The following is a 26,506-nucleotide window of genomic DNA, read 5'->3' as shown; positions in this document are numbered from 1 at the left end:
AATACGCATTGCAATACATTTCTACTAAGTTTTAAGTAATGATAAACCAGTTCCTTATTCAGTTTGAATAAGGAATAAGGAACTGGTTCCTTATTCCTTATTGAAATCGAATAAGGAACTGGAATGTACTTACTATAAATAATAAATCAAAATCGAATAAGGAACGGCATTTTCTTACTTAAACATCAATGAAAATGATCAAAATTGTTCAACATATAAATGAATATCATTATATACATGTGTATACATAGGTTGGATATTTAAAATACGCATTGCAATACATTTCTACTAAGTTTTAAGTAATGGTAAACCAGTTCCTTATTCAGTTTGAATAAGGAATAATGAACTGGTTCCTTATTCCTTATTGAAATCGAATAAGGAACTGGAATGTGCTTACTATAAATAATGAATCAAAATCGAATAAGGAACGGCATTTTCTTACTTAAACATCAATGAAAATGATCAAAATTGTTCAACATAAAAATGAATATCATTATATACATGTGTGTACATAGGTTGGATATTTAAAATACGCATTGCAATACATTTCTACTAAGTTTTAAGTAATGATAAACCAGTTCCTTATTCAGTTTGAATAAGGAATAAGGAACTGGTTCCTTATTCCTTATTGAAATCGAATAAGGAACTGGAATGTTCTTACTATAAATAATAATTCAAAATCGAATAAGGAACGGCATTTTCTTACTTAAACATCAATGAAAATGATCAAAATTGTTCAACATATAAATGAATATCATTATATACATGTGTATACATAGGTTGGATATTTAAAATACGCATTGCAATACATTTCTACTAAGTTTTAAGTAATGATAAACCAGTTCCTTATTCAGTTTGAATAAGGAATAAGGAACTGGTTCCTTATTCCTTATTGAAATCGAATAAGGAACTGGAATGTACTTACTATAAATAATAATTCAAAAACGAATAAGGAACGGCATTTTCTTACTTAAACATCAATGAAAATGATCAAAATTGTTCAACATATAAATGAATATCATTATATACATGTGTATACATAGGTTGGATATTTAAAATACGCATTGCAATACATTTCTACTAAGTTTTAAGTAATGATAAACCAGTTCCTTATTCAGTTTGAATAAGGAATAAGGAACTGGTTCCTTATTCCTTATTGAAATCGAATAAGGAACTGGAATGTACTTACTATAAATAATAATTCAAAATCGAATAAGGAACGGCATTTTCTTACTTAAACATCTATGAAAATGATCAAAATTGTTCAACATAAAAATGAATATCATTATATACATGTGTATACATAGGTTGGATATTTAAAATACGCATTGCAATACATTTCTACTAAGTTTTAAGTAATGATAAACCAGTTCCTTATTCAGTATTGTTTAGTTTACTTTTTCGCGGCATTATAATAATTAATCACATGCATATTCAAACCGATCGGGGTATGCTTACTTTAACAGTAAACATATACCAAATCTGTTTTGGAATCATTTTATTTGCTTTCACCTTTTTGTTATGATTCTCTTTTTTTCACGTTAGTTCTTCCGTTAACTTCAGAGATTAAATAAACAACTCTTAATCAGTTATTTCTCAACATGAATAAGGGACAAAGTCCATGCCAATGACCGTAGCCAGTTCGACTCTTTATTTATAGCTGGCTTAGGTATCGACCATCCGAATGTGTGTTTCTGGAATACAGAAGTGGTATCAAATACGCAAGTAGTAAATGAAGTTTAGTTCTCAGGTGTAAAAGCAAAGCAGAGACGAGCCAAATTCTAGGTTGTTCGAGGTGGTTAATAAGTTATTACCTAGTATCTGCCAATTACAGTTAGAATAGAAAACGAAACATATTTTAATAACGTCTATTGATTTGCTTATATAACCAACTAACAAAATGTCAATTTACTTTCACAACGATGTACTGTGTGATTGACACTGTGACGTACCCATTTAAAATTATATTTTCCAATAAACAACAGTAAAATATAAAGGAAAATGATTGGTCACAAACAAAAATGTTTAATTGTTTCGGATGAAGTGTGGATAGCAAAATAATGATTTTTTTTTTCTTTAACTAATCAAAATTGTGTCGCATTTTATTACGTACTAAATATTCCCCAGATCAAGTGTTTAATTAAGTTTGTACGAACCTAGGCACACGATAATTAACCGAAGGATCTACAAAACGGAAATGGCCTCGATGGTGAACAGTTTTTCGCCGTTCTTAGCGTAACAGTTGCACTCTGTATTCGAACCGAGTAAGCAGATGGGTTATCATTAAATTAAACTTAGTAGAAATGTACTGCAATTAATGATTTTGATACCTAACCTACATTTTAAATGCTTTTCATTGATTTATTGGCTTCTTTGGTTCATTTATTTGTATTTTTTATTTAAAAAATGCCACTTCCTTTATTATTCGATTTGAATCAGGAAAAAGGAGCCATTTCCTTATTCATTATTCAAACTGAATAATAAACTAGGCTATCATTAAATAAAACTCAGTAGCAATGAATTGCAATAAATATATATTTTTTTATTTCCAACCTTCATCTTTATACCTTGATTTTCTTTGACAATTAGTATTCTTTGGTTTATTTTGATTTATGTTTGAGTAAGACGATGCCATTTCCTTATTACCGTCTTCATAATACTTGTTTTCAGTATCGTCAAATAGAATATAAAATAGAAATGTGACAGAATACATCCATATTACATAAGCAAGCTTAAATTACACACACAGCATCTAAAAAAATAAATATCCGAAAGTGACCGTTCGGAATATAGGCTTCCGAATAAGGAACTAACTTATTACTCAATTCCTTATTCAGATGCTTTAACTTCGGATAATTACATTCGGATCATTCTTGCAGAGCGCAGCTTTATGTTCGTTATTATTGGCTATGTTTATTGTAAGATTTTTTCTTCTGTCTCTGATACAGTTCTTGAAGTTTTATGTGACCCCTTCCTTTTGCCAAGACTATACGGTATCTCATTACAAAGCATGTTTTAGACATCCCATTCCGTTCTCATACGTAAACGAATACGAAGGGATATTATTAAGGATGCAAAGAGATTTCAACACGTCACCATACAAGCAAGACTGCACCGGAAGCAGCGGTCCAGGTGTCTCTAGTAGACTGGAAAGTTCAATCGAGATGCCTCAACATTTTATTTTATTTAACATTCAAACACCTGCGCGCAAACTTGCTGTTATAGTGTTTTTTTCTTCATAGATTTGTTTAAATGCGAATACGCGTTTTCTCGCTCGTGCAAACCAACGGTAAATACGGCGACCTTCAACCTCGGCACACGATTATTGACCGTGGTATCTAAAGAACGGCGATAGTCTCAATGGTTGAGAGTCCTTCGCCGTTTTTAGCTTAACAGTTGCGCTCTGTATTCGAACAGAATGCCAAAATTGCGAACAGCGTTGTCGTCAGTGCGACATCACTGACGTCACCATAAACAATGTCTGCACCGGAAGGAGCGACCCAGATGCCTCTTGTAGTCTGGAAAGTTTCGTAGGAATGCCTCCGTTTTTTTATTCAATTTAAAGACAAATGCGTTCTCAAGCTCTTATTGAGTGTTTTTCTAATTAAATAGATTTTCTATCACTGAAAACGCGTTATCTCGATCTTGAAGCCAACGGTATATCCGGTGACCTTAAACATTGGCGCGAAAAATAAAGGTTGCGAGAACCAAAAAAAAATGGCGCTCGTCTATTTGATAACCAGTCCTATTTTTCCGATGTTAGTCCAACTGGTTACTTTTCCTTACTCGGAAGCAAAAAAAGGAACTGGCTTATCATTTAACAAAAACCGAAGAAGAAATGTTCTGCAATACATATTTTGATACGCGACCTATATTTACAATGATTTTCATTGATTAATTGGTCTCTTTGGTTCATTTTAATTGGTTTGTTTAGCAAGGAAATGCCAGTTCCTTATTCGATTTGAATAAGGAATAAGGAACCAGTTCCTTATTCCCTATTCAAACCGAATAAGGAACTGGGATATCATTATATAAAACTAAGTACAGATGTTCTGCAATTCAAGTTTTTGATACCCAACCTAAATGTAAAATGCTTTTCATTAATGTATTGGTTTCTTTGGTTCATTTAAATTAAGTTGTTTAATAAGAAAATGCCAGTTCCTTATTCGATTTGAAAAAGAAACAAGGAACCAGTTCCTTATTCCTTATTCAAACCGAATAAGGAACTGGGTTTTCATTAAATAAAACTCAGTCACGATGTATTGCAATAAATATGTTTAATTTCGAACCTACATATACCATGATTTTCATTGACATTAAGTATTCTTTGGTTAATTTTAATTTATCTTTGAGTAAGACAATTCTATTTCCTAATTATCGTGTTCATAATACATGTTTTCAGCGTGTATCGTCAAAAATAATAAACATAGAAATGTGACAGATTACATCCATATAACATAATCAAGTTTAAATAACACACACAGCATCTATAAAATAAAATACCCGAAAGTGATTATCCGAAATCGCTCTTCTGAATAAGGAACTAACTTATTACTCAATTCCTTATTCAGACGCTATACTTTCGGATACTTACATTCGGATCATTCTCGCATAGCGCAGCTTTATTTTCGTTATTATTGGCTATGTTTAATGTAAGATTTTTTATTTATATCTCTGATACAGTTCTTTAAGTTTTGTCTGACCCTTACCTTTGGCCAAGACTACACGAAATCTTTTTTCTAAGCATGTTTTAGATATCTCATTCCGTTCTCATACGTTAACGGTTACGAAGGGATATGATTAAGGATGTTAAGAGATTTCAACACGTCACCATAAAAGCAAGACTGCACCAGAAGCATCGGTCTCTTGTAGACTGGAAAGTTCCATCGAGATGCCTCAACATTTTATTTATTATTCAATAACCTGCGCGCAAACTAGCTGTACAAGTTTTTTTCTTCAGAGATTTGTTTGAGTGCGAATACACGTTTTCTCGCTCATGCAGACCAACGGTACATACGAGGACCTTCAAACTCGGCACACGATTATTGACCAGGGTTCCTAAAAAAACGGCGATGGTCTCGATGGTTAATAGTCCTTCGCCGTTTTAAGCGTCATAATTGCGCTCTGTATTTGAACCGAATGCCAATAGGTTGTACAGCGTTGTCGTCAGTGCGACGTCACTGACGTCACCATAAAAGCGGGACTGCACCGGAAGCAGCGGCCCAGGTGACTCTAGATGTCTGTTTAGTTTCGTCGAGATGCCTCTGTATTTTGTTTTTCAATAAAAAAAAAGCGTACTCAAGCTGTTATTGAGTGTTTCTTTTTAAATAGACTAACTATCACTGAAAACGCGTTATCTCAATCTTGGATGCCAGCGGTATATCCGGTGACATTAAACATTAGCGCACGATTAAAGGTCGCGAGAACCAAAGAATGGCGCTGGTCTTTTTGATAACCAGTCCTATTTTTGCGATGTAAGTCCAACTGGTTACTTTTTCCTTATTCGGTAGCAAAAAAAGATCTGGGTTATCATTTTACAAAACCGAAGAAGAAATGTAATGCCTTACATATTTTGATACCCAACCTATATAAACAATGATTTTCATTGATAAATTGGTCTCTTTGGTTCGTTTTAATTGATTCAATAAGCAAGGAAATGCTAGTTCATTATTCGATTTGAATAAGGAATAAGGGACCAGTTTCTTATTCCCTATTCAAACCGAATAAGGAACTGGGATATCATTATAAAAACGAAGAACAGATGTATTGCAATTACAGTTTTTGATACCCAACCTACATTTAAATACTTTTCATTGATTTATTAGTTTCTTTGGGTCATTTGAATTAAGTTGTTTAATAAGAAAATGCCAGTTCCTTATTCAATTTGAATAAGGAACAAGGAACCAGTTCCTTATTCCTTATTCAAACCGAATAAGGAACTGGGTTTTTATTAAATAAAACTCAGTGGCAATATATTGCAATAAATATTTTTATTTTCGAACCTACATATACCATGTTTTTTTATCACATTAAGTATTCTTTGGTTAATTTCAATTTATGTTTGAGTAAGACAATTCCATTTCTTTATTACAGTCTTCATAATAATTGTTTTCAGCGTGTATCGTCAAATATAATATACAATAGAAATGTGACAGAATCCATCCATATAACATAATCAAGCTTAAATAACACACACAACATCTAAAAAATAAAAAATCCGAAAGTGATCGTCTGAAATACAGGCTTCCGAATAAGGAACTAACTTATTACTCAATTCCTTATTCGGAGGCTATACTTTCGGATACTTACATTCGGATCATTCTCGCATACCGCATCCTTTATATTCGTTATTATTGTCTATGTTTAATGTAAGATTTTTATTTATATCTCTGATACAGTTCTTTAAGTTCTATCTGACCCTTACCTTGGGCCAAGACTATACGATATCTCATTACTATGCATGTTTTAGATAGCTCATTCCGTTCTCATACGTTAACGGTTACGAAGGGATATGATTAAGGATTTAAAGAGATTTCAACACGTCACTATTAAAGCAAGACTGCACCGGAAGCACTAGTCGACTGTAAAGTTTAATTGAGAGGCCTGAATATTTTATTTTATTTAATATTCAAACACCTGCGCGCATACTAGCTGTACTAGTGTTTTCTTCGTAGATTTGTTTTAGTGCGAATACGCGTTTTCTCGCTCATGCAGACCAACGATACATCCGGCGACTTTCAACCTCGTCACACGATTAATGGCCGTGGGATCTACAAAACGGCCATGGGATCTACAAAACGGCGAAGGCCTCGATGGTAAACAGTCCCTCGCAGATCTTAGCGTCACAGTTGCTCGATGGTAAACAGTCTGTATTCGTACCGAATGCCAATATTTCGTACATCGTTGTCGTCTTTTCGACGTCTCTGACGTCAACATACAGGCGATAATGCACCGGAAGCAGCGGCCAAGTGCCTCTAGTAGTATGGAAAGTTTCATCGAGATGCCTACGTATTTTGTTTTTCCATAAAAAAACAAATGCGTATACAAGGTTTTATTGAGTGTTTATATATTAAAATGCATTTTATATCTCCGAAAACGCGTCTTCCCGATCTTGGATGCATCCGTACATCCGGCGACCTTCAATAATGGCACACAATAAAAGATCGTGGGACGCGACAAAATGGCGCTGGTATCGGTGGTTACCAGTCCTATTTTTCCGAGTTAGTGCAGCTGGTTACTTTGTCATTTTTCACCCGCGAAAAAGGAACTGGTCATCATTACACATAAAAACTAGGTAGAAATGTACAAGAATACATATGTGCGATACTCAACCTACATTTACAATGATTTTTATTGATTTATTGTTGTTGTTTTTTGTAAGAAAATGGCAGTTCCTTATTCGATTTGAATAAGGAATAAGGAACCAGTTCCTTATTCCTTATTGAAATCGAATAAGGAACTGGGTTATAATTAAATAAATAAAAAGTAGAAATGTACTGCAGTTAATGTTTTGGATACACAACGTAAAAAACAATGATTGCCATTGATTTATTGGTCTCTTTGGTTCATTTTCATTTATTTTTTTATTAAGAAATCGCCAGTTCCTTATTTGATTTGAATAAGGAATAAGGAGCCAGTTCCTTATTCCTATTTCAAACCGAATAAGGAACTGGATTCTCATTAAATAAAACTAAGCAGCAATGTATTTCAATAAATATTTTTTTACATGTACCATCATTTCATTGACATTTAGTATTCTTTGGTAAATTTTAATTTATGTTTGAGTAGAACAATGCCATTTCCTTAATATCGTCTTAATAATATTTGTTTTCAGCGTATTTCGTCAAATAGAATATACAATAGAAATGTGACAGAATACATCCATATAACATAATCAAGCTTAAATAACACACACACACATCTAAAAAATAAAATATCTGAAAGTGATTGTCCGAAATACGGGCTTCCGAATAAGGAACTAACTTATTACTAATTCCTTATTCAGAGGCCATAATTTCGGATACTTTAATTCGGATCATTCTATCATAGCGCAGCTTTATATTCGTAATTATTGGCTATGTTAAATGTGAGTTTTTTTTAAATTTATATCTCTGATACATTTTTTGAAGTTTTATCTGGACCTTACCTTTGGCCAAGACTATCCGATAGCTGAGTATCGAATAAGGAACTGGGTTATAATTAAATGAAACTAAGTAGAAATGTACTTCAATAGCTATTTTGTTATACCCAACCTACATAAACAGTGGTTTTCATGATTTATTGATCTCAGTGATTCATTTTCACTTATTTTTAATGAAGAAATCGCCAGTTCCTTATTCGATTTGAATAAGGAATAAGGAATCAGTTCCTTATTCCTTATTCAAACCGAATAAGGAACTAGGCTATAATTAAATAAAAAAAAGAAGACATGTACTATAATACATATTTGTGATGCCCAATCTACATTAATAATGATTTTCATTGATGTATTGAGCTCTTTGGTTCACTTTAATTTATCTTTTTTGGCAAGAAAATGGCAGTTCCTTATTCGATTTGAATAAGGAATAAGGAATCAGTTCCGTATTCCTCATTGAAATCGAATAAGGAACTGGGTTATAAGTAAACTAAAATAAGTAGAAATGTACCTCAGTAAATATGTGTTATACCCAACCTATATTTACAGTGATTTTCATTGATTTATTGATCTCTTTGATTCCTATTTATGTTTTTGTTTAGTAAGAAAATGCCGTTCCTTATTCGATTTTGATTTATCATTTATAGTAAGAACATTCCGGTTCCTTATTCGAGTTCAATAAGGAATAGGGAAGCAGTTCCTTATTCCTTATTCAAACTGAAAAAGGAACTGGTTTATCATTACTTAAAACTTAGTAGAAATGTATTGATATATGTATTTTAAATATCCAACCTATGTATATACATGTATATAATGATGTTCATGTATATGTTGAACAATTTTTATCAATGTCATTGATGTTTAAGTAAGAAAATGCAGGCTCCTTATAAGGAATGAATAAGGAATAAGGAACTGGTTCCCTTTTCCGTATTCGGCCGCGAAAAAGGAAATGGAGTTTAAATGAAAACAAATATTAGGAAATGTACTAGATTGCATTTTTATATCACATAAACGTTAAATAAGTATACAGGCTTAAGGTTTGGTTGATTTGAAGCTAGAATTCGAAGTAGATAATGCCGGCTCGGGTTATACAAGAAATCCTATTAAAACGCTAAGAAGAAACATGAATATGTATCGTTATACACAAATTAAATGTATTCTTGTTATTTAGTTTTGATTTAATTAAGAATTGATTGCATTATTTTTCTTAAAAAGCTTAGTCAAATATGTTAAGCGTGAATAAGGAATAGGGAACTGTTACTTATTCCTTATTCGAATAAGAAATCGTGAATAAGGAATAAGGAACTGTTCCTTATTCCTTATTCGAATAAGGAATAAGGAACTAGGAAAAAGGAACCAACTTACTCTCCATTTATAATATTTATGTGTCTATTTTAAGAATAGTAAGCACTGTTCAATTGCCTTTCCCTAAAAACAAATTATTGTGATTTTTTCATGTTAAATGTATTTTCAAACGGTGTTCCTGCACGTATGGACAGTGTGATTTTAGGGGGATTTTTTATAAAACAAGCATCCATGTAAACAACAAAGTTATGAATTCTGAAGATTATTTTACATATAGTTTGTCAATATGTATATACATGTATACAGGGTGTAAAATAACGGTCGCCCGCTCGCATTGGCGACCGTATTTTAGCCTCTGGCGAATGGACTCTCAAAAATACTCGCCCAACAGGGCGACTGCATAACTAGCTCAGCCAGTGCTTTGATTAGGTAACAGGTGCTAGTCTGGATGTCATTTTAATAGACTGTGTGGTCATTTAACAACCATAAAATTGCTGCGCTTTATGCTGGAACTGTAACCAGTCTGCAGTGCGCGTGCGGTTATGTTTATCGTGACACCGTTTATATTCCCACATTATGTCGTTTTCGAAACAAATCGACATTCGTAACTTTTTAGGAGCGAATAATTGTAAGGATAATAAAGATAAGTGATACACCAAAATCTGACCAAATAAACAAATGAAATTTAGAGCAAAGGAATTACGAGCAGTCAGTAAGAAAACGTCAGGTATACGTTTCAAACTGGATAGTTTCATTGGAAACAAAAGTTTCAATTTTGACTTACCGAATTTATTATTGGTCAATGTGTTGGATAATATGTAAAACTGGTATATTTATTAGGCACATTACTGAAAGACTAACACCATGCATTTATGATTATAAGACAATGGGTGAATAAAAGGTTAACAACTTGGTTATTTTGGTCATATTGTTTATTTACACAAGTCAACACATGGTTAATGCTTACAGACCAGGGCTATAGATAACTTTTGGGGTATATTGGGTAATTCACCCCCTGTTTTTGACAACAATAGGTTTTTTGTAAATTCAATAGTTTTAGCAAATATTTTCACTTTCTACTTTTGAGCTTAATTGGGTTTCCCGTCCCCGGTTTTTTTTAACTCAATAGGGTAATTTAGGGAATGACATATATAACATTATAAAAATCTACCAAGGTTACTATATTATTTATACAAATGGAATTCAAAAAGTTTCCTGTACATTACAACAAACAATTACTGAATTTCTGATCAAAGTTATTCATTTTTGTGTTGAATAAGACTGATTTCGTGAAACTCGCTGCACACTTGTTGAAGTTATGGCTGTTCAAAGCGATGCACCCCGTTTTTGGGTCATTTTGAGTTGAATACCTTGAAAATGAAAGTAGAAATCGGACGGGTCTACGAATAATAACAATACTACCCCAAAGGTTGATAATCGCTGGAAAGACTGCCTTCTTTTCTTCATAGGACGCAATGTTTTTTACGGGACTTACGTTATTAAATTTGCGTTTTTGTATGCTTTATTTTGAATTTAATACCGTTTTTTGATTATTTTAATTGCGTTATAACGAAAGTACGCTTGTTATATATAGCCCTGTTTACAGACATAATTAGAATAGCTTGACAAGTTTACAATTGTATTGTTTTTAACACAAATATTAATTATACATATTTGCTGTAAAAAATGCAGAGCGACCATAAAATCAGTATGGGCGACCTGCTTTTACAAATTGGTTGCCCTGCAACTTTTACACCCCTGGTATAATAAACAATAAGTAAAACTGCATTTAACGATGTGTTAAAACGTTGATGTGTTATTCCAACTTCAAATAACTGCGTGTTTGTTTAATTTACATACCATAATGTGTTGTTTTTTTCAGCCTAGAACGACACATGAGAACTCATAAGGTATATTTTCCTATGGCATTTAATAATAACTAAGGTGTATAAAGAGCAAAAACATTTCCTTTTTAACCACGTTTTGTATGAAGATGCAAAGTCTGGGGTTTTTTATGAGGGTACGACGTGCGGCCGGCTGTTTTGACGTTCAGTTATAGATTTACGTTGGATATAGCTTGTATGGAGAACTTGCTTGTGAAGTTATGGTTAGTTTATGTACAAACGCGTGTGACATACGGAACAGTTGATTGGTTCTATCATTGACATGTTTTAAACTTCTTAAAATAGAATTTAACATTATAAATGTGTATAGGTCAATCACCGTGTACATGATTATTTCAAAATAAAACTCTTTACATGCGTGAATAATTGATATGATTTAATCATTCATTTGCAGATTCGATTATGCCTTATATGGTTTTACTTATGTCGCAATACAAACTGTTAAATTGCGCCTCTTTGATGCTTTGAAGCAATGGCTTTGTTTTTATACTATTTTGATTTTGCATTTCTTTATATCTATATTATAACCATTAATTCTTACGCAGGGTTATTGTTTAAAATACCATAGTTTCATTTATAATCTCATTCATTGACATACACTGACATGTATGACAAAAAATGATCGTTCATGTATTTTGAAGTCCACTCGCACCTGATGCCGCTATATGCAAGCATCCGGAATGTGTTCCACCCCTCCTATATAATTAAATTACTAGATTCACAAAAGTATGGACACATTTTAATAAAGTTGCGATTTCCAGCTATTTTTGAATGAAAGGCATTGGCTTTTTGCAGTGGCCTTGCGCTGTGCGAGGAAACAAGATTAGCCCAAGGACATCACATCTGTCCGGTATGATGACCTCGAGCCAAGCTCATATGTGCAGATAACGGTAATTGAACCAGGGTTGCCTAGGTCAGAGGCGCGAGCACCAACCACTGCGCTTACCAGACAGCCTGATCGTGTATCGATTGTATCGTTGAGAGTCATACTTAATGAAAATGTGATTGCATATGCATTGACTCGCCGGGGCGTATATTTTGTATTTACACATGGCATCAGCTGCAGGTACATGTGGACATATCTAGATTATTTACAAGAATTCTTTAGTTAAGGATTTCTAAAGCCTCATAAGGTATATCAGTTACATTACCGTTGTCTCTGTGGAGTTTGTATTCACAGGCCTTTTGCTCAAAACAAGTGATGTATTATCAATGCGTTTCGGTGTGGCGTCCATCGCCTTCCGCTGAACAAGCGGCGTACTTGACGGCAACGGGGAGTGCATGGGGCTGGTGCTAGCCTTGCTTCCCTCACCATGTATGCAAGTATTCGTGATCATTGTCCGGCGCCTGTACTTACAATACGTAGAGGAGTTACCCTCAAACTCGTCGGTGGACTTATCCGCCGACTTTTCCGAAGACCAAACGTTCAGAGACTTCATCAGCCGCCCCAGAAACACCCGCAAGGCTGCTCGTCTGAACTTCCTGTTCATGATGCCGTATATAAGACAGTTACAAAAGCTGTTGCTCAGCGTGAGCCAAGTGATCGCGAAGTCAATGTCGTGGTCGATGCTGACTTTAGCGGCCACTATGATTAGCGTCATCAGCGTCCACGGGGCTATCGTCAGGAAGAAGCCGGCCGTGATAGCCGCTAGGTATTTGGACGTCCGGATGTTCGCGTTGACCATCCACCCAAACTGCAATTTTTAAGCCACATTTATTAGTTCATTACAAGCAAATGACATGTGGCACAGTCCATAAGCCGACGAATTTAAAATAGTGTATACATAATTATGAATTAAATGTAAGATATTTTCGTATAATTATGGTATGCACACTATTTGTTTAGGTATATTTAAACATTGTTAGTCCTTATCAATAAAATAAGTAGCAAACGCACGGTCACCCGTCTGTATAAAGAAGGAACTAATTATTATTTACTACAAAACGACCACACATTTAATAGCAGGTCTAGTTACTACCTTGTCATCAGTCGAGACGGTGAAAACCTTTCTCCTGTTTGCCGTCACATAGATGGACAAATAGCAGAAGACAAATATGACAGTGGGCAGGAAGAAGAAGATGCTCAGCACGGTCAGCGTCAACGTCGCGTTCTCGTAGAATGGCTCGCAGTTTATGCCGAACTCGTCGTAGTAATACTGGTTCCCGGCAAAAATGACCACTGCATAGCAGCTGAACACGATGACCCAGGTCCCAAGGATGATAAATAGGAAGCGGCGAGAGTTCATGTACGTGTTGTACCAACGGAAGTGGACGACGCAGTAGCGGTCGATGGCGATGACGACCATGTTCAAGGTCGACTCATGGAAAAGAGCGGATATGAGCAGCGCCTCGATCTGGCACATGGTGTTCCCTGGCGGCCAACAATGATACAGCGCTGGATAGATAGTAGAGGGACACACCAGCGCTCCGATACCGAGGTCCGTGCAACACAGTGACGTCATTATGTAGCGTACGCGCTTCATGAACAGCTTTCGGGTGTCAGGGTGGTTGAAAACTACCAGGCAGCAGACGTTTCCGGCGATGATCAGTATCATGACTATAACGATGATTGAGCACTTTAGTTTGTCTGCTGATGTGGGAACATATGTGTTCCCATGGCAGTTCATTGACTGGTTAATCACACCATACATCTCCTCAGAGTACTTCCGAATAAGCGTTAAGATATAATTATTGTAATGATATGCATCATAAGAATTCTATTCGAAGCAAATTAACACGAGACTTGCATTTTACATTCATATCGTTTTGAAATAGTTTTTGGTAATTTTATATGTAATAATACACGTTCAGTCGGCGTTAACACATAACTGTGTATAAAAGTATTTACTCGCATATACATTTATGTCCTTTAAAGCAGATCTTCGTACAGTTTAAAGTTTCAAACGTTACATCTCCAACCAACTTTCTGCTTCAAATACGTCGTCACAGTATTGAGTTGTAATAAACGAAGTTCATTCAGTACAATTACTGGTACAAGAGTTCATGTGACACAATGACTTAACAAATATCTCCTCAAATACAATTCAGTTCGATTGCCTTTCTTCTGCAATTTGTTATCTAAACAAAAACCTGCGTAAAAAAACGTCTAGCTGCAAAATTGAAATTGCATGGTTATGTTTTATTGCACGACTCAGTGTAAGTCTGTAATATAGCGATAGTTAGATTCAAATATTTTACAATATCCTTGTCAGTATCCGCTTAATTTAGCGTAATACATGTACTATGTGCGTACGTGTCGCATATTTACTGGATGTCATCAGCACATGAAAGGAAACACTTGTTTTCCTGTTGTTTATCGAACCAGTCGCATCCGTATGTGTGTTAAGTGTACATGTGTATACCGGCAGATCGAAGCGACGACAGCACGCTCCCACGAGTAAACTTTTGACTAATAACGAAAGCTTTAAAAGACGGATGTCGCGAGCATCCAATGTATATCTTAAAACTACTGTTAATTTAACCATTCTTGGTGCAAACAAACATCATATGACAAAATGATACATAAAAAATGTACCTAAAACAAACGGTTGCTTACAGTCGAACATATCTACATTTGTTTTTGAACTAAGTCATCATTGAACATCATTGATCATCGTTAGTTACAAGCATGCGTGTACGTATTACACGTACGCCTTATTGTGTAAAAAGAGTGCTGATTTCTATCAACCAAGTCGCTAAAACACGGTCATTAATAAATGGCTTCACTAATCTCCGCGCAGAGGTGTCGTTCCTTGGTCTCACATACAATTTTATCAAGCTATGCTGGTTCCAGTCAAATCTCTGCACGGAGTTTGTTGTTTCACCTCTTGTTGGTGACGCTTTAAAACAGGAAGTCAAACAAACTAAACTGGGGAAATGGTGAAGAGGGTGAGTTGGTTATTTTTACAAATATTTGAACATATTTTTAAACATTTTTCGCCTTCGTTTCGAAATTGGCAAAATGGTGACAGTGTTGTAACCTCGTTTTTTTTCACACATGCTCGATGCATGGATTTAAAACGTCATCTCCGTGAACTTAGCAGTGACATTTTGTTTGTTGTTGAAGGCCTCACAGTTCACGTCCTGTCATAGACGTGACAATAAATCACGTATTTCGTAAACATCCTCGGCATTGAACGAGGTTACGCGACATATATTAGTATAGCACCTCATTTAAATATGTTTAAATCAATAATAAGAGGCAGTTCATATAAGTATCAATATAAAACTTATCATTACGTGTTTCTTATCATCATAATTATCATCGTTCGCTGCAAAAACTGCTCCAACGTTTACATTACCCGTTCCCAGTAAAAAAGTCAGTGCTGTACTAGCAAAGGACGTATTCAAGTATGTCAATATGATACGATTATCGTCTTTAAATGCATCAGAACGGTTCAATTTATATTAATCTTATTTAACTTTACCAAGCGTGCATAAGTGATGTTGTATAAGCTACTAGGAAAAAATTATATATGAAGCGCGCCCTGGGCTCGAGACACTCATATATTGCTCTTTCTCTCCTTCGCCATCTTCCTGCTAGTAATCACCGTGTTATCAACCGGGAGGGATGACGTCGCTTCCAGTGATGAGCGTCTACCTGCTGCTCGAATGCATGATCAGTACCGAGTGCTTATCACCATTGTACAGCTACGCCTTCACAATCAAGGCGATGATACGCCACTGAACCCGTCTCTGAAGTCCTTCACAAAAGCTATCTCCAATTTAAAGAACAAAGTGCTATGCTCATCAAATGACGATAGCCGAGGTAGAAGAACACAATCAGTACGTAATACCGATAGCCGGGCGACTTCAGTAATGTTCTAAAGAAGGGCAAGATCAACACGTCGGTCCACTACTACAAGGTCCACACGAATACTTACGCCTCCAACGTCTCCACCACCAGCCTATGAAGAAGTCGCGTCCGCTCAAGACGCAATAAGCTAATCGGTTTTTTAGCATTCCGAGACGGGTCGAAAACACGGAAGAGAAACAAGAAATACAGTTTCAATCGAAATGCCAGTCGTTTCTGTCTTTTGTAAGTTCAATTTTCAAGACGAGGACGAATGTTTCCCAGCTAGAGATGTCGACACTATCAACAACCAGCCAGAAAACAGCGTGGACACTTTCGAACATTCTCGGCAAGAATAACAAAGTTGAACCTGATGAATTCTTCGGCGACCCTCCACCCATGGAAGCCTTCTATAAGAAGGGTATGCGAGGGCGACCCTCCAAGGATAGTGCGATACCCGATCTACGCGGTGGAAATGCAGCTCGACAGATCTCCAACGCCAACTCCTAGCGAGCCTGGACCCGATCCTGAAAAACGTCCGAAAGAAATAGAGTGGCCTGACTTTGTATTGGCTTTGGACAATCTATATTTGCTATATTTTTGATCCTGAACATCCAAGCCATTATTCTTACATTCGCTATAAGTGGATTTGGGTAAAATAATATACCTTATTTTTAATTTGATTTTGTTGTTGTTGTTTTGTTTTGAAAGCCGGAATGTATGAACAACAAAACAGCATAATGTTATACCGGAGACGGATATCTAATTTGACGTTAGGCAAAGCTTTCGCGGGTATTTGAAAACATGTGCGAGTGTTCCTCGATTTTAGTTGAGTGATGATAAGCAAGCATTAAAAGGTATTATTACGCATTTCGAATTCAATGCTGTATTTATTATTATTGTACAAAATTACCAGAAACAGGTAAATGGAAACCGGTTTTAGGGCAGTGAATATACTTACTTACCTGTGCCTAGAGTTAAATATAATCAGTGTGTGATGTTATTTATATATGCGTTTTTCATATAAAGATTACATGTACAACTACACGCTTGTTTATTGTGTAGAATTACTGACATCCCCATTTAAGATACTTATTTTGTTTCAGAAAATGACACATCATTTTTGGGGTAGCACTTTCCGTTATAATGATGGATAAACTAGGTCAGAACGTTATTTGTACAATGCCTAGGCCATGTCAGTGTGTGTCCAAATTTCGCCAGGTCAAGTTTAGACGATTGATATACCTCGAATGCAGGTGAGAGCTTTGAGGCAATCAATGCCTCTTTTTTAGTGGTTTATTAGTAATGTTCGCTGTAGCTGTATCTTACATAAGTTTTCATCTTTGACAGATGACATGTAGTGGGTGGGATAAAACGTTCATTGGTAAATTTTAATTAACAAAATATTTTTTACGATAAATTACAACTAAAAATATGTAAAGTACATATAAACGCTAATGTAATCAACAAGAAACAACGTAACTTTCGGTACGTTTCGGTTGTTTTGTATTAATTCGTTTACTTTGCTCATTAGTCGCTGTTGTTGTGTTTGCATAGATTTCACACAAACCAATTTCATCTATTTGGGTATATCACTAAAGAGATGTATTCAGCTTATTTACATTTCAGACAACTCTTTTTAATATTGAATATGGGATGAGCGCAGTGTCCTCTCTTGCACTGCGTTGTTGGTCATGATGGTTCAATTCACTTTTGTGTATCATTGTATGTTTTTAATTTTCGATGTTCAATCAATTGTATACCAGTGTTTTAAGAAAGGGGCATATATCAGTCGCACTTTATATCTGTACATCTTTTCGCAATGTCCTGCCATATGCATGACTTTGTCATGTATCATGCATGTCAAACATCATAAGACGGCATCTCTCCTTACCTAGTTGGTCAAGGTCAGACTGAGAGGCGAAAGGTCAAATATAGTGTGTGTGTGTGTGTGTGTGTGTGTGTGTGTGTGTGTGTGTGTGTGCGTGCGTGCGTGCGTGCGTGCGTGCGTGCGTGCGTGCGTGCGTGCGTGCGTGTGTGTATGTGTGTGTGTGTGTGTGTGAGGGTGTGTGTGAGGGTGTGTGTTTGTGTGTGTGGGGGGGTGTGTGGCTGTGTGTGGGTGTGTGGCTGTGTGGGTGGGTGGGTGGGTGGGTGGGTTTGGGTGGGTGGGTGGGTGGGTGGGTGGGTGGGTGTGTGGGTGTGTGGGTGTGCGTGTGCGTGTGTGTGTGTGTGTTTTTTCAAGTAAATAACCACATATGACTATCAATAGGCGACGGTTTTGTTTGTGTAACAACTGCCGTGCTTCTTAAAAGGTCAACGTTACACTTCGAGGTAAGAAGTCAAATTTGACCATAAAAAGCTTGAACATGCATGTCTCACCCATAAATGCGCCATATATGGATCGATTTTAAAATAATTGTGCACGAATTCTTCATAAAAAGCATATAGTTGACCATAAAAAAGTGTATTCAGACTTGAATTGTCTTTCAGTATGCTATTTAACGATTACTTACCACTAGTGACAACTATGCCGACACATTATTTCATGTAGAAGTCATGTGTCAAATATCAAATTTAACAATAAACGTGCATAAGCAAATGTTAATGACAAAAGAAAACACACACACACGCACACACACACACACGCACACACACACACACACACACACACACACACGCACACACGCACACGCGCACACACACACACACACACACACACACACACACACACACACACACACACACACACACACACACACACACACACACACACACACACTCACACACACACACACACACACACACACACACACACACACGCACGCACGCACACGCGCACGAACACACACACACGCACACGCACGCACACTTATCAGCGCTCCTGATACTAATGGATTATTTTAACTGAAACGGTCGGATGTAAACAATTATCTGTAATTTTAATCGTATGCAAACAGCTATAAGCAATTTTAAAGAACTGACATACAGAGAACCGGTCTGTACCCTGGCCCGCTGTGATCTGTGTTTGTAGAGCACTGGACTCTTACGTCTAGAGTTCATACTAGTAAATAGCGATGACAAACACAAGGATACAGGAAATCAGGTGATTCAATCAATAATAAGTCGGGTAAATTTTATCGGCAAATACATCAGCACATATCCAAACAACAAATATAAGATATGTAATGGCGGTTGTAAATAAATGCTTATTCAATATGGCGATGAAAAGTATGGTATATGTAAAATGGGCATGAAATAATTATTAATTAATTGTCTGTGTGTACATACATTTATACTTAATTAATACTAATTGTGACAAGATCTTAAATCGAATGTCATTCTAGTACATTTAGCTAGTTTAATTAATATCTTCCTATTCGAAGTAGACACACGTTTTATAAATCTTATAATAGAAAGCCAGTGTAGATAATATTAAGGTAACAACAGATTTCTTAAATCCCTATATAATGTACAAATTAACAAAAATGGTATTCATTCTTAATTACACCCATATAACCCGTGTACGTAATCGTTCGCTTCATGGAATATTTCTATATCTACATTTTTCAATGAATAGTGAGTGTGCAGAACAGCGAAGTCTAGTCAAGCAAAGTATATCCCTCACATTTACAACAATATCTAAATAGTTTTCAAAATAAAGAATTGATTTAAGTAAACGATAGGTATCAAGTTTGGGCAAGTAATCAATATCACTTACCCATGTTTTTAAACTGATATCCTTTATACGTTGACAGATACAATATATATCAGACTGATTTTAACCAAGTATTGGAACAATGAAACTCAAAAGAAATCAGAGATTTCTCCGACGTTCTAGTATTTTCTTTAAACGTCACAAATGTAGCGAACATATGTTAATTGTAAGACGTATAAAATACATGTAACGTTTACAACAGATTGATTTGTTCCCTGTGTAAGCTCATGTTAATTGTTGACTGAACATTTAAAAAAATGTGTGTGTTTATGTTTATGCATTCGCCCATGAAATTTATAATTATTGTAATCAGTGTGATGGCAGTTAGTCAACATCGCTTACTCAAAGCGATATGAATATCAAGTTGACCAACACTATGACATGAATAGGAATAGATTTCACTAGCGGCAGCCAATTATTGCGTTGACTTAATGATCGGTCTCTTTACTTGAATGGCAATGACTTAAATGGACAAAAATGTGTGCATGCCATAACGAATTTTACTTTCAAAACGTGCTTACTTATTTAAAAGTCCATGCTTATGGTGGAATATACATCATTGTCTTATTTTACAGATGCAACAAGTTACTGAAATTTGGTCATATATATTTATATATGTGTGTGTATGTGTTAATTAACTCAGTGTTTATTTTTTCTTTGCAAAAGCATATGGATATTTGTATATTATTAACATATATTTTGTTAGGCATTTTAGTTTGCTACGTGTTTAATATATATTTCAATGTCGTTTGTTGTTCTTCTGTATTGTATTATAATGTTCTTTAATTTCAAAAAGAAATATTTACCTGCTTAATAAAATCGATGTTTGAATTTGTCAATGTAATCAAATAATTTAATAATAAGCTTTCTTTATTTAAAACGCTCTTTAGACGGCGGTGGCGGCAAGGTGTATGACGTTTATAAGATAATTTAATGTAAGAGCAACTACAACATATACTGGTCAAGATTTCCATGTAGTGCGACACGCTTGATACAATGCGATATTTTTTTACCTTTTTATTGTGGCGACCAATAGAGGGATGCAAACCGTCAACAAAACGCAATCTTAATCTACTAATCTTAAAAGCGAGTAAAATAAAACTCGTCAATAACGTGTACGATAATTTCCCACTGATCTCAAGGCTTTTTTGTTCGCATGCAAAAATAATTGTTCCAATGATGAAATCATATTATATGTGTTTGACACAACCGAAATACTGGTTTATTGTTGTATTTCTATGTTTAATGACACGTTTTTAATTCGCGTAAAAACCAGCGGCGCGTGTTGTTTTAGGCGCGACAGGGCATTAACGGCAGTATGTTTTAGGCGCGACAGGGCATTAACGGCAGTATGTTTTAGGCGCGACAGGGCATTAACGGCAGTATGTGTAACTGAGATGTGTTTTTTTATTCATTCAATCAAAATATAAATGCTTTTTCTTTCATTTTAGGTTAACCTTTACTGGATAATGTAAAAATTTCCGTTTTAACTCTTAGTTTTCGGACACTTAAAAAGATTGTTTCAGTGTCCGAAAATTATAGACAAAAATATTCAAAAACACAGGTGTCCGAGACAAAAAATACACGGCTTCGAGAGTTTAGACACACTCTTAAAATCACCACTCATTATCTCTACTTTGTCCCATTTTCTCTGTCAAGTTTCACGAAAACGTTATAAAAAAATGTTGACATATGATAATAGAAGGCAGTATATAGATTAAAGCTATAATTGGCGTCCAGTTTGTACATGCCATCCGAAAACGTAAACTTATTTTTTCACCTGAACAAGTGTAATGGAAGTGTCAACTTATAATGATTGTTCATCCTCTTCTACAAGAAGGTTTCACATCCCGATATAAGTTTCACTATTTTGTTTTTTAATTTTTATTTTAAACAGTTAAAAAATAGTATTTACTTACTCTTTTCATAAAATGTTCCCCAGTGTCTTATTCAGTGGTTATAAACAATTGATTTTCTTCATAATTATGAGCAATATTTAGTATGAATATTTATTATTAAATAATTTTCTTCAAGTTTACTGTAATTGTTCAATATGTGTTTAGATGAAATACATGATAACTTGTACATGCCACTCGTGTTTTATTTACTTGAGAGAAAACGTGCATACTTAAAACTGAAATAAACTTGTAAACTAAACTAAACTTTAATTCAAATGTAAACTAATGGCACTGTAAAACGTTAATTTACAACATTTATTAGACTTATAATATACATTACGTTTGTGACTTTCTCACACAAAACTGTTTCTTTCATGTTCTGAATACATTTATATAATATTTATGTGTTTATTTTTAGAATAGTTAGCACTGTTCAATTGCCTTTTCCTAAAACAGTTATAGCGATTTTTATCATGTTTATTGTATTTTCAAACTGTGTTCCTGCACGTAATGACAGTGTGATATTGGAGGGATTTTTTTAAATAAATAAAGCATCCATGTAAACAATACAGTTATGAATTCTGAGGATTATGTTACATATACGTTGTCAATATTTATAAAAACAATTAGTAAAACTGCATATAAAGAATTGTTCAGACGTTGATGACTTATTCCAACTTCAAATAACTGTGTGTTTGTTTAATTTACATACCATAATGTTCTGTTTTGTTTTGTATAATGGTTCCTATGGCATTTAATAATAACTTAGGTGTATAAAGAGCAAAAACATTTCCCTTTTAACCACGTTTTCAATGAAGATGCAAAGTCTGGTTATTGTATGAGGGTACGACGGGCGGACCGCTGTTTTGACGTTCGGTTATAGATTAACGTTGGATATAGCTTGTATGGAGAACTAGCTTGTGAAGTTATGGTTAAGTCATGTACAAACGCGTGTGACATACAATTATGGACCACGGAACAGTTGATTGGTTCTATCATTGAGATGTTTTAAAATCATAGATTAGTCATTATACATGTGTATAGGTCAATTACCGTGTACAATTCAAAATAAAGCTCTTTACATACGTGAATAATTGATATGATTTAATCATTCATTTGCAGATTCGATTATGCCTTACATGGTTTTACTTGTGTCGCAAAACAAACTGTTAAATTGCGCCTATTTGATGCAATGGCTTTGTTTTCATACTATTTTGATTTTGCATTTCTTTATATCCATATTATAACAATTATTTTTACGCACGGTTATTGTTTAAAATACCATAGTTTCATTTATAAACTCATTCATTAACATACACTGACATGTATGACAAAAAATGATCGTTCATGTATCTTGAAGTCCACTCGCACCTCGCATCCGGAATGTGTTCCACCCCTCCTACATAATTAAATTACTAGATACACAAAAGTATGGACACATTTTAATAAAGTTGCGATTTCCAGCTATTTTTGAATGAAAGGCATTGGCTTTTTGCAGTGGCCTTGCGGTGTGCGAGGAAACAAGATTAGCCCAAGGACATCACATCTGTCCGGTATGATGACCACCAACCAAGCTCATACGTGCAGATAACGGTAATTGAACCAGGGTTGCCTAGGTCAGAGGCGCGTGTAACAACCACTGCGCTTACCGGACAGCCTGATCGTGTATCGATTGTATACTTGAGATTCATACCAAATGATTATGTGATTGCATATGCATGGACTCACCGGGGCGTATGTATTGTATTTACACATGGCATCAGCTGCAGGTACCTGTGAACATATCTAGATTATTTACAAATCTTCTTTAGTAAAGGATTTCTAAAGCCAAATAAGGCACTCCAGCTACATGACCGTTGTCTCTGTGGAGTTTGTATTCACATGTCTTATGCTCAAAACAAGTGATTTATTATCCATGCGTTTCGGTTGGTCGTCCATCGCCTTTCGCTGAACAAGCGGCGTAGTTGAAGGCGACGGCAACGAGGAGTGCATAGGGCTGGTGCTAGCCTTGCTTCCTACACCTTGTATGCAAGTCTTCTTGTTCATTGTCCGGCGTTTATACTTAGAATACGTAGAGGAGTTACCCTCTTCAAAGTCGTCTGTGGACTTGTCCACCGACTTTTCCGTCGACCAAACGTTCAGAGACTTCATCAACCGCCCCAGGAACACCCGCAATGCTGCTCGCCTGAACTTCCTGTTCATGACGCCGTATATAAGACAGTTCCAGAAGCTGTTGCTAAGCGCGAGCCAAGTGATCGCGTAGTCAATGTCGTGGTCGATGTTGATTTTAGCGGCCACTATGATTAGCGTCATAAGCGTCCACGGGGTTATCGCCAGGAAGAAGCCGGCCGTGATGGCCGCTAAGTATTTGGACGTCCTGATGTTGGCGTTGACCATCCGCCCATACTGCAATTTTTAAGCAACATTTATCAGTTCATAACAAGCAATTGACATGTGGCACAGTCAAAACGCAGACGAATTAAAAAAAGTGTATACATAATTATGAATTAAGTGTAAGATATGGGTTTTTTAATTATGACATGCACACTATTTGTTTAGGTATATTTAAACATTTTAAGTCCTTATCAATAAAAAAGTAGCAAAAACACGGTCTCCAGTCTGTATAAAGAAGGAACAAATAACATACTACAAAACGACCACACATTTGATAGCCGGTCTGGTTACTACCTTTTCATCAGACGAGACAGTGAAAACCTTTCTCCTGTTTGCGGTCACAAAGATGGACACATAGCAGAAGACAAATATGACTGTGGGCAGGAAGTAGAAGATGCTCAGCACGGTCAGCGTCACCGTCGCGTTCTCGTAGAATGGCTCGCAGTTTATGCCGAACTCGTCGTAGTAATACTGCTTCCAGACAAAAATGACCAGTGCATAGCAGCTAAACACGATGACCCAGGTCGCGAGGATGACCAAGAGGAAGCGGCGAGAGTTCATGTACGTGTTGTACCAACGGAAATGGACGACGCAGTAGCGGTCGATGGCGATGACGACCATGTTCAAGGTCGACTCGTGGAAGAGAGCGGATATGAGCAGCGCTTCGATCTGGCAGATAGTGTTCCCTGGCGGCCAACAATGGTACAGCGCAGGATAGATGGTGGAGGGACACACCAGCGCTCCGATACCGAGGTCCGTGCAACACATTGACGTCATTATGTAGCGTACGCGCTTCATGAACAGCTTTCGGCTGTCTGGGTGGTTGAAAACTACCAGGCAGCAGACGTTTCCGGCTACAATCAGTATCATGACTATAACGATGATTGAGCACTTTAGTTTGTCTGCTGATGTGGGAACATATGTGTTCCCATCGCAGTTCATTGACTGGTTCATTACTCCATACATCTCTACAGAGCACTTCCGAATAAACGTTAAGATATAATTATCGTAATGATCTGTATCATATGAAATCTATTCTTATCAAATTAACATGAGACTTGCATTGTAAATTCATATCGTGTTGAAATATTGTTTGGTAATTTTATATGTAATAATACACGTTCAGCCTACGTTAACATATAACTGTGTATTAAAGCACCAGAATTTACTCGCACATATATGTATGTCATTTAAAACAGATCTTCGTGCAGTTTACAGTTTCAAACGTAAAATCCCATCCATTTTCCGTCTTAAAATATGTCGTCAAAGTATTGACTATTAAATAAATGAAGTCTATTCAGTACAAGTATTGTTTACATGTTATCATGTGACACAATGACTTCACAAATAAATAAATCCGTTAATAGAATGCAGTCCGATTTTTTTTCTTCTGCAAATTGTTGCCTAGACATATACTTGTGTAAAACGCCCAGCTGTAAAATTGAAATTGCATGGTTCTATATATTGCACGACTCAGTGTATGTCTGTAATAAAGCGATAGTAAGCTTAAAATAGTTAACAATAGTTAGTATCTAATTTTACGTCATACATGAACACAAGTACTATGTTCGTACTTGTCGAATATTTACTGGGTGTCCTCATCATATGAAAGGAAACACTTGATGTCCTTTGTTTATCGAACCAGTCGCATGCGTATGTGTGTTAAGTGTCAATTTGTATACCGGCAGATCAAAGCGATGATAGCACATTCCCACGAGTCCACTTTTGACTAATAACGAAAGATTGATCAGACGGATGTCTCGAGCATTGATTGTATATGCCCTTAAAACCATTCTTAGTGCGGCATTTGATCCGAACAAACGTCATATGACAAAATGAAAATAGCAATTGTACCTTAAACAAACGATTGATATCAGTCGAAAGTATCTACATTTATGTGTGAACTAAGTCATCCAAATGCACGAGTTTGGCCATTTTGTTTCAAACATGCATGTACTCTACGCTTTATTGGGTAAAAAGAGTACTCACTTCCATATACCAAGTCGCTAGAAAGACGGCCATCAATCACTAGCTACACCCTTGTTGGTGACACTAAAAACTGGAAGTTACAACAAAACTATTGAGAGTCAGGACGGTTTTTTACAAATGAGCCTTGTTCTGAGAAAACTGGGCTGAATTCATCTGCGTAAAGTGTAGTCCGCACAGGCTAATCAGGGACGACACTTTCCGCCTAAACTTGATTTTCGGTAAGGAAGGACTTCCTTGAAACTAAAAATACCATAAAAGCGGAAAGTGTCGTCCCTGATAAGCCTGTGCGGACTGCAAAGGCTAATCTGGGATGACACTTTACGCACATGCATTAAGCCCAGTTTTCTCAGAACAAAGCTCAAATATTTGCACATA

At 35.9% G+C, this 26,506-nt stretch overlaps 2 protein-coding genes across 3 annotated transcripts in view; both read right to left on the bottom strand.

The window, feature by feature from the left end:
* LOC127841756 (probable G-protein coupled receptor 21) overlaps window positions 1-14,606 on the bottom strand; it is a 36,273-nt gene extending 21,667 nt beyond the window's left edge. Inside the window, exon 1 of the mRNA XM_052370806.1 lies at window positions 13,782-14,606. Coding sequence (XP_052226766.1) covers window positions 13,782-13,994 — 213 coding nt within the window. The 5' untranslated portion in view covers window positions 13,995-14,606. The remainder of the gene's footprint in view (window positions 1-13,781) is intronic.
* Window positions 11,585-25,721, bottom strand: LOC127841755 (probable G-protein coupled receptor 21). 2 transcript variants are annotated; one of them, XM_052370805.1, is made up of 3 exons: window positions 24,771-25,721; window positions 13,323-13,656; window positions 11,585-13,037 (listed from the first exon to the last, which is right to left on the bottom strand). In XM_052370805.1, exons 1-3 carry the CDS (start codon window positions 25,106-25,108, stop codon window positions 12,486-12,488), a joined length of 1,224 nt encoding a protein of 407 aa, XP_052226765.1. In that variant the 5' UTR covers window positions 25,109-25,721; the 3' UTR covers window positions 11,585-12,485. The 2 variants fall into 2 exon arrangements, with proteins under 2 accessions (XP_052226765.1, XP_052226764.1); XM_052370804.1 differs by lacking the exons at window positions 11,585-13,037; window positions 13,323-13,656 and adding an exon at window positions 22,050-24,154 and having other exon boundaries at window positions 24,437-25,717.
* Window positions 25,722-26,506: the final 785 nt, after the last annotated feature.

Source organism: Dreissena polymorpha, chromosome 8 (assembly GCF_020536995.1).
Source record: "Dreissena polymorpha isolate Duluth1 chromosome 8, UMN_Dpol_1.0, whole genome shotgun sequence".
Classification (NCBI taxonomy): domain Eukaryota; kingdom Metazoa; phylum Mollusca; class Bivalvia; order Myida; family Dreissenidae; genus Dreissena; species Dreissena polymorpha.
Note: the sequence above shows the minus strand (reverse complement) of the source record. Positions and strands in the feature narration are given on the sequence as shown.

Coding starts and splice junctions, on each gene's coding strand:
- LOC127841755 (XM_052370804.1), bottom strand. CDS start 25,108: ATGTATGGAGTAATGAACCAGTCAATGAACTGCGATGGGAACACATAT. Junction 24,155..24,436: donor CTGTCTCGTCTGATGAAAAG/GTAGTAACCAGA, acceptor TAAAAATTGCAG/TATGGGCGGATGGTCAACGC.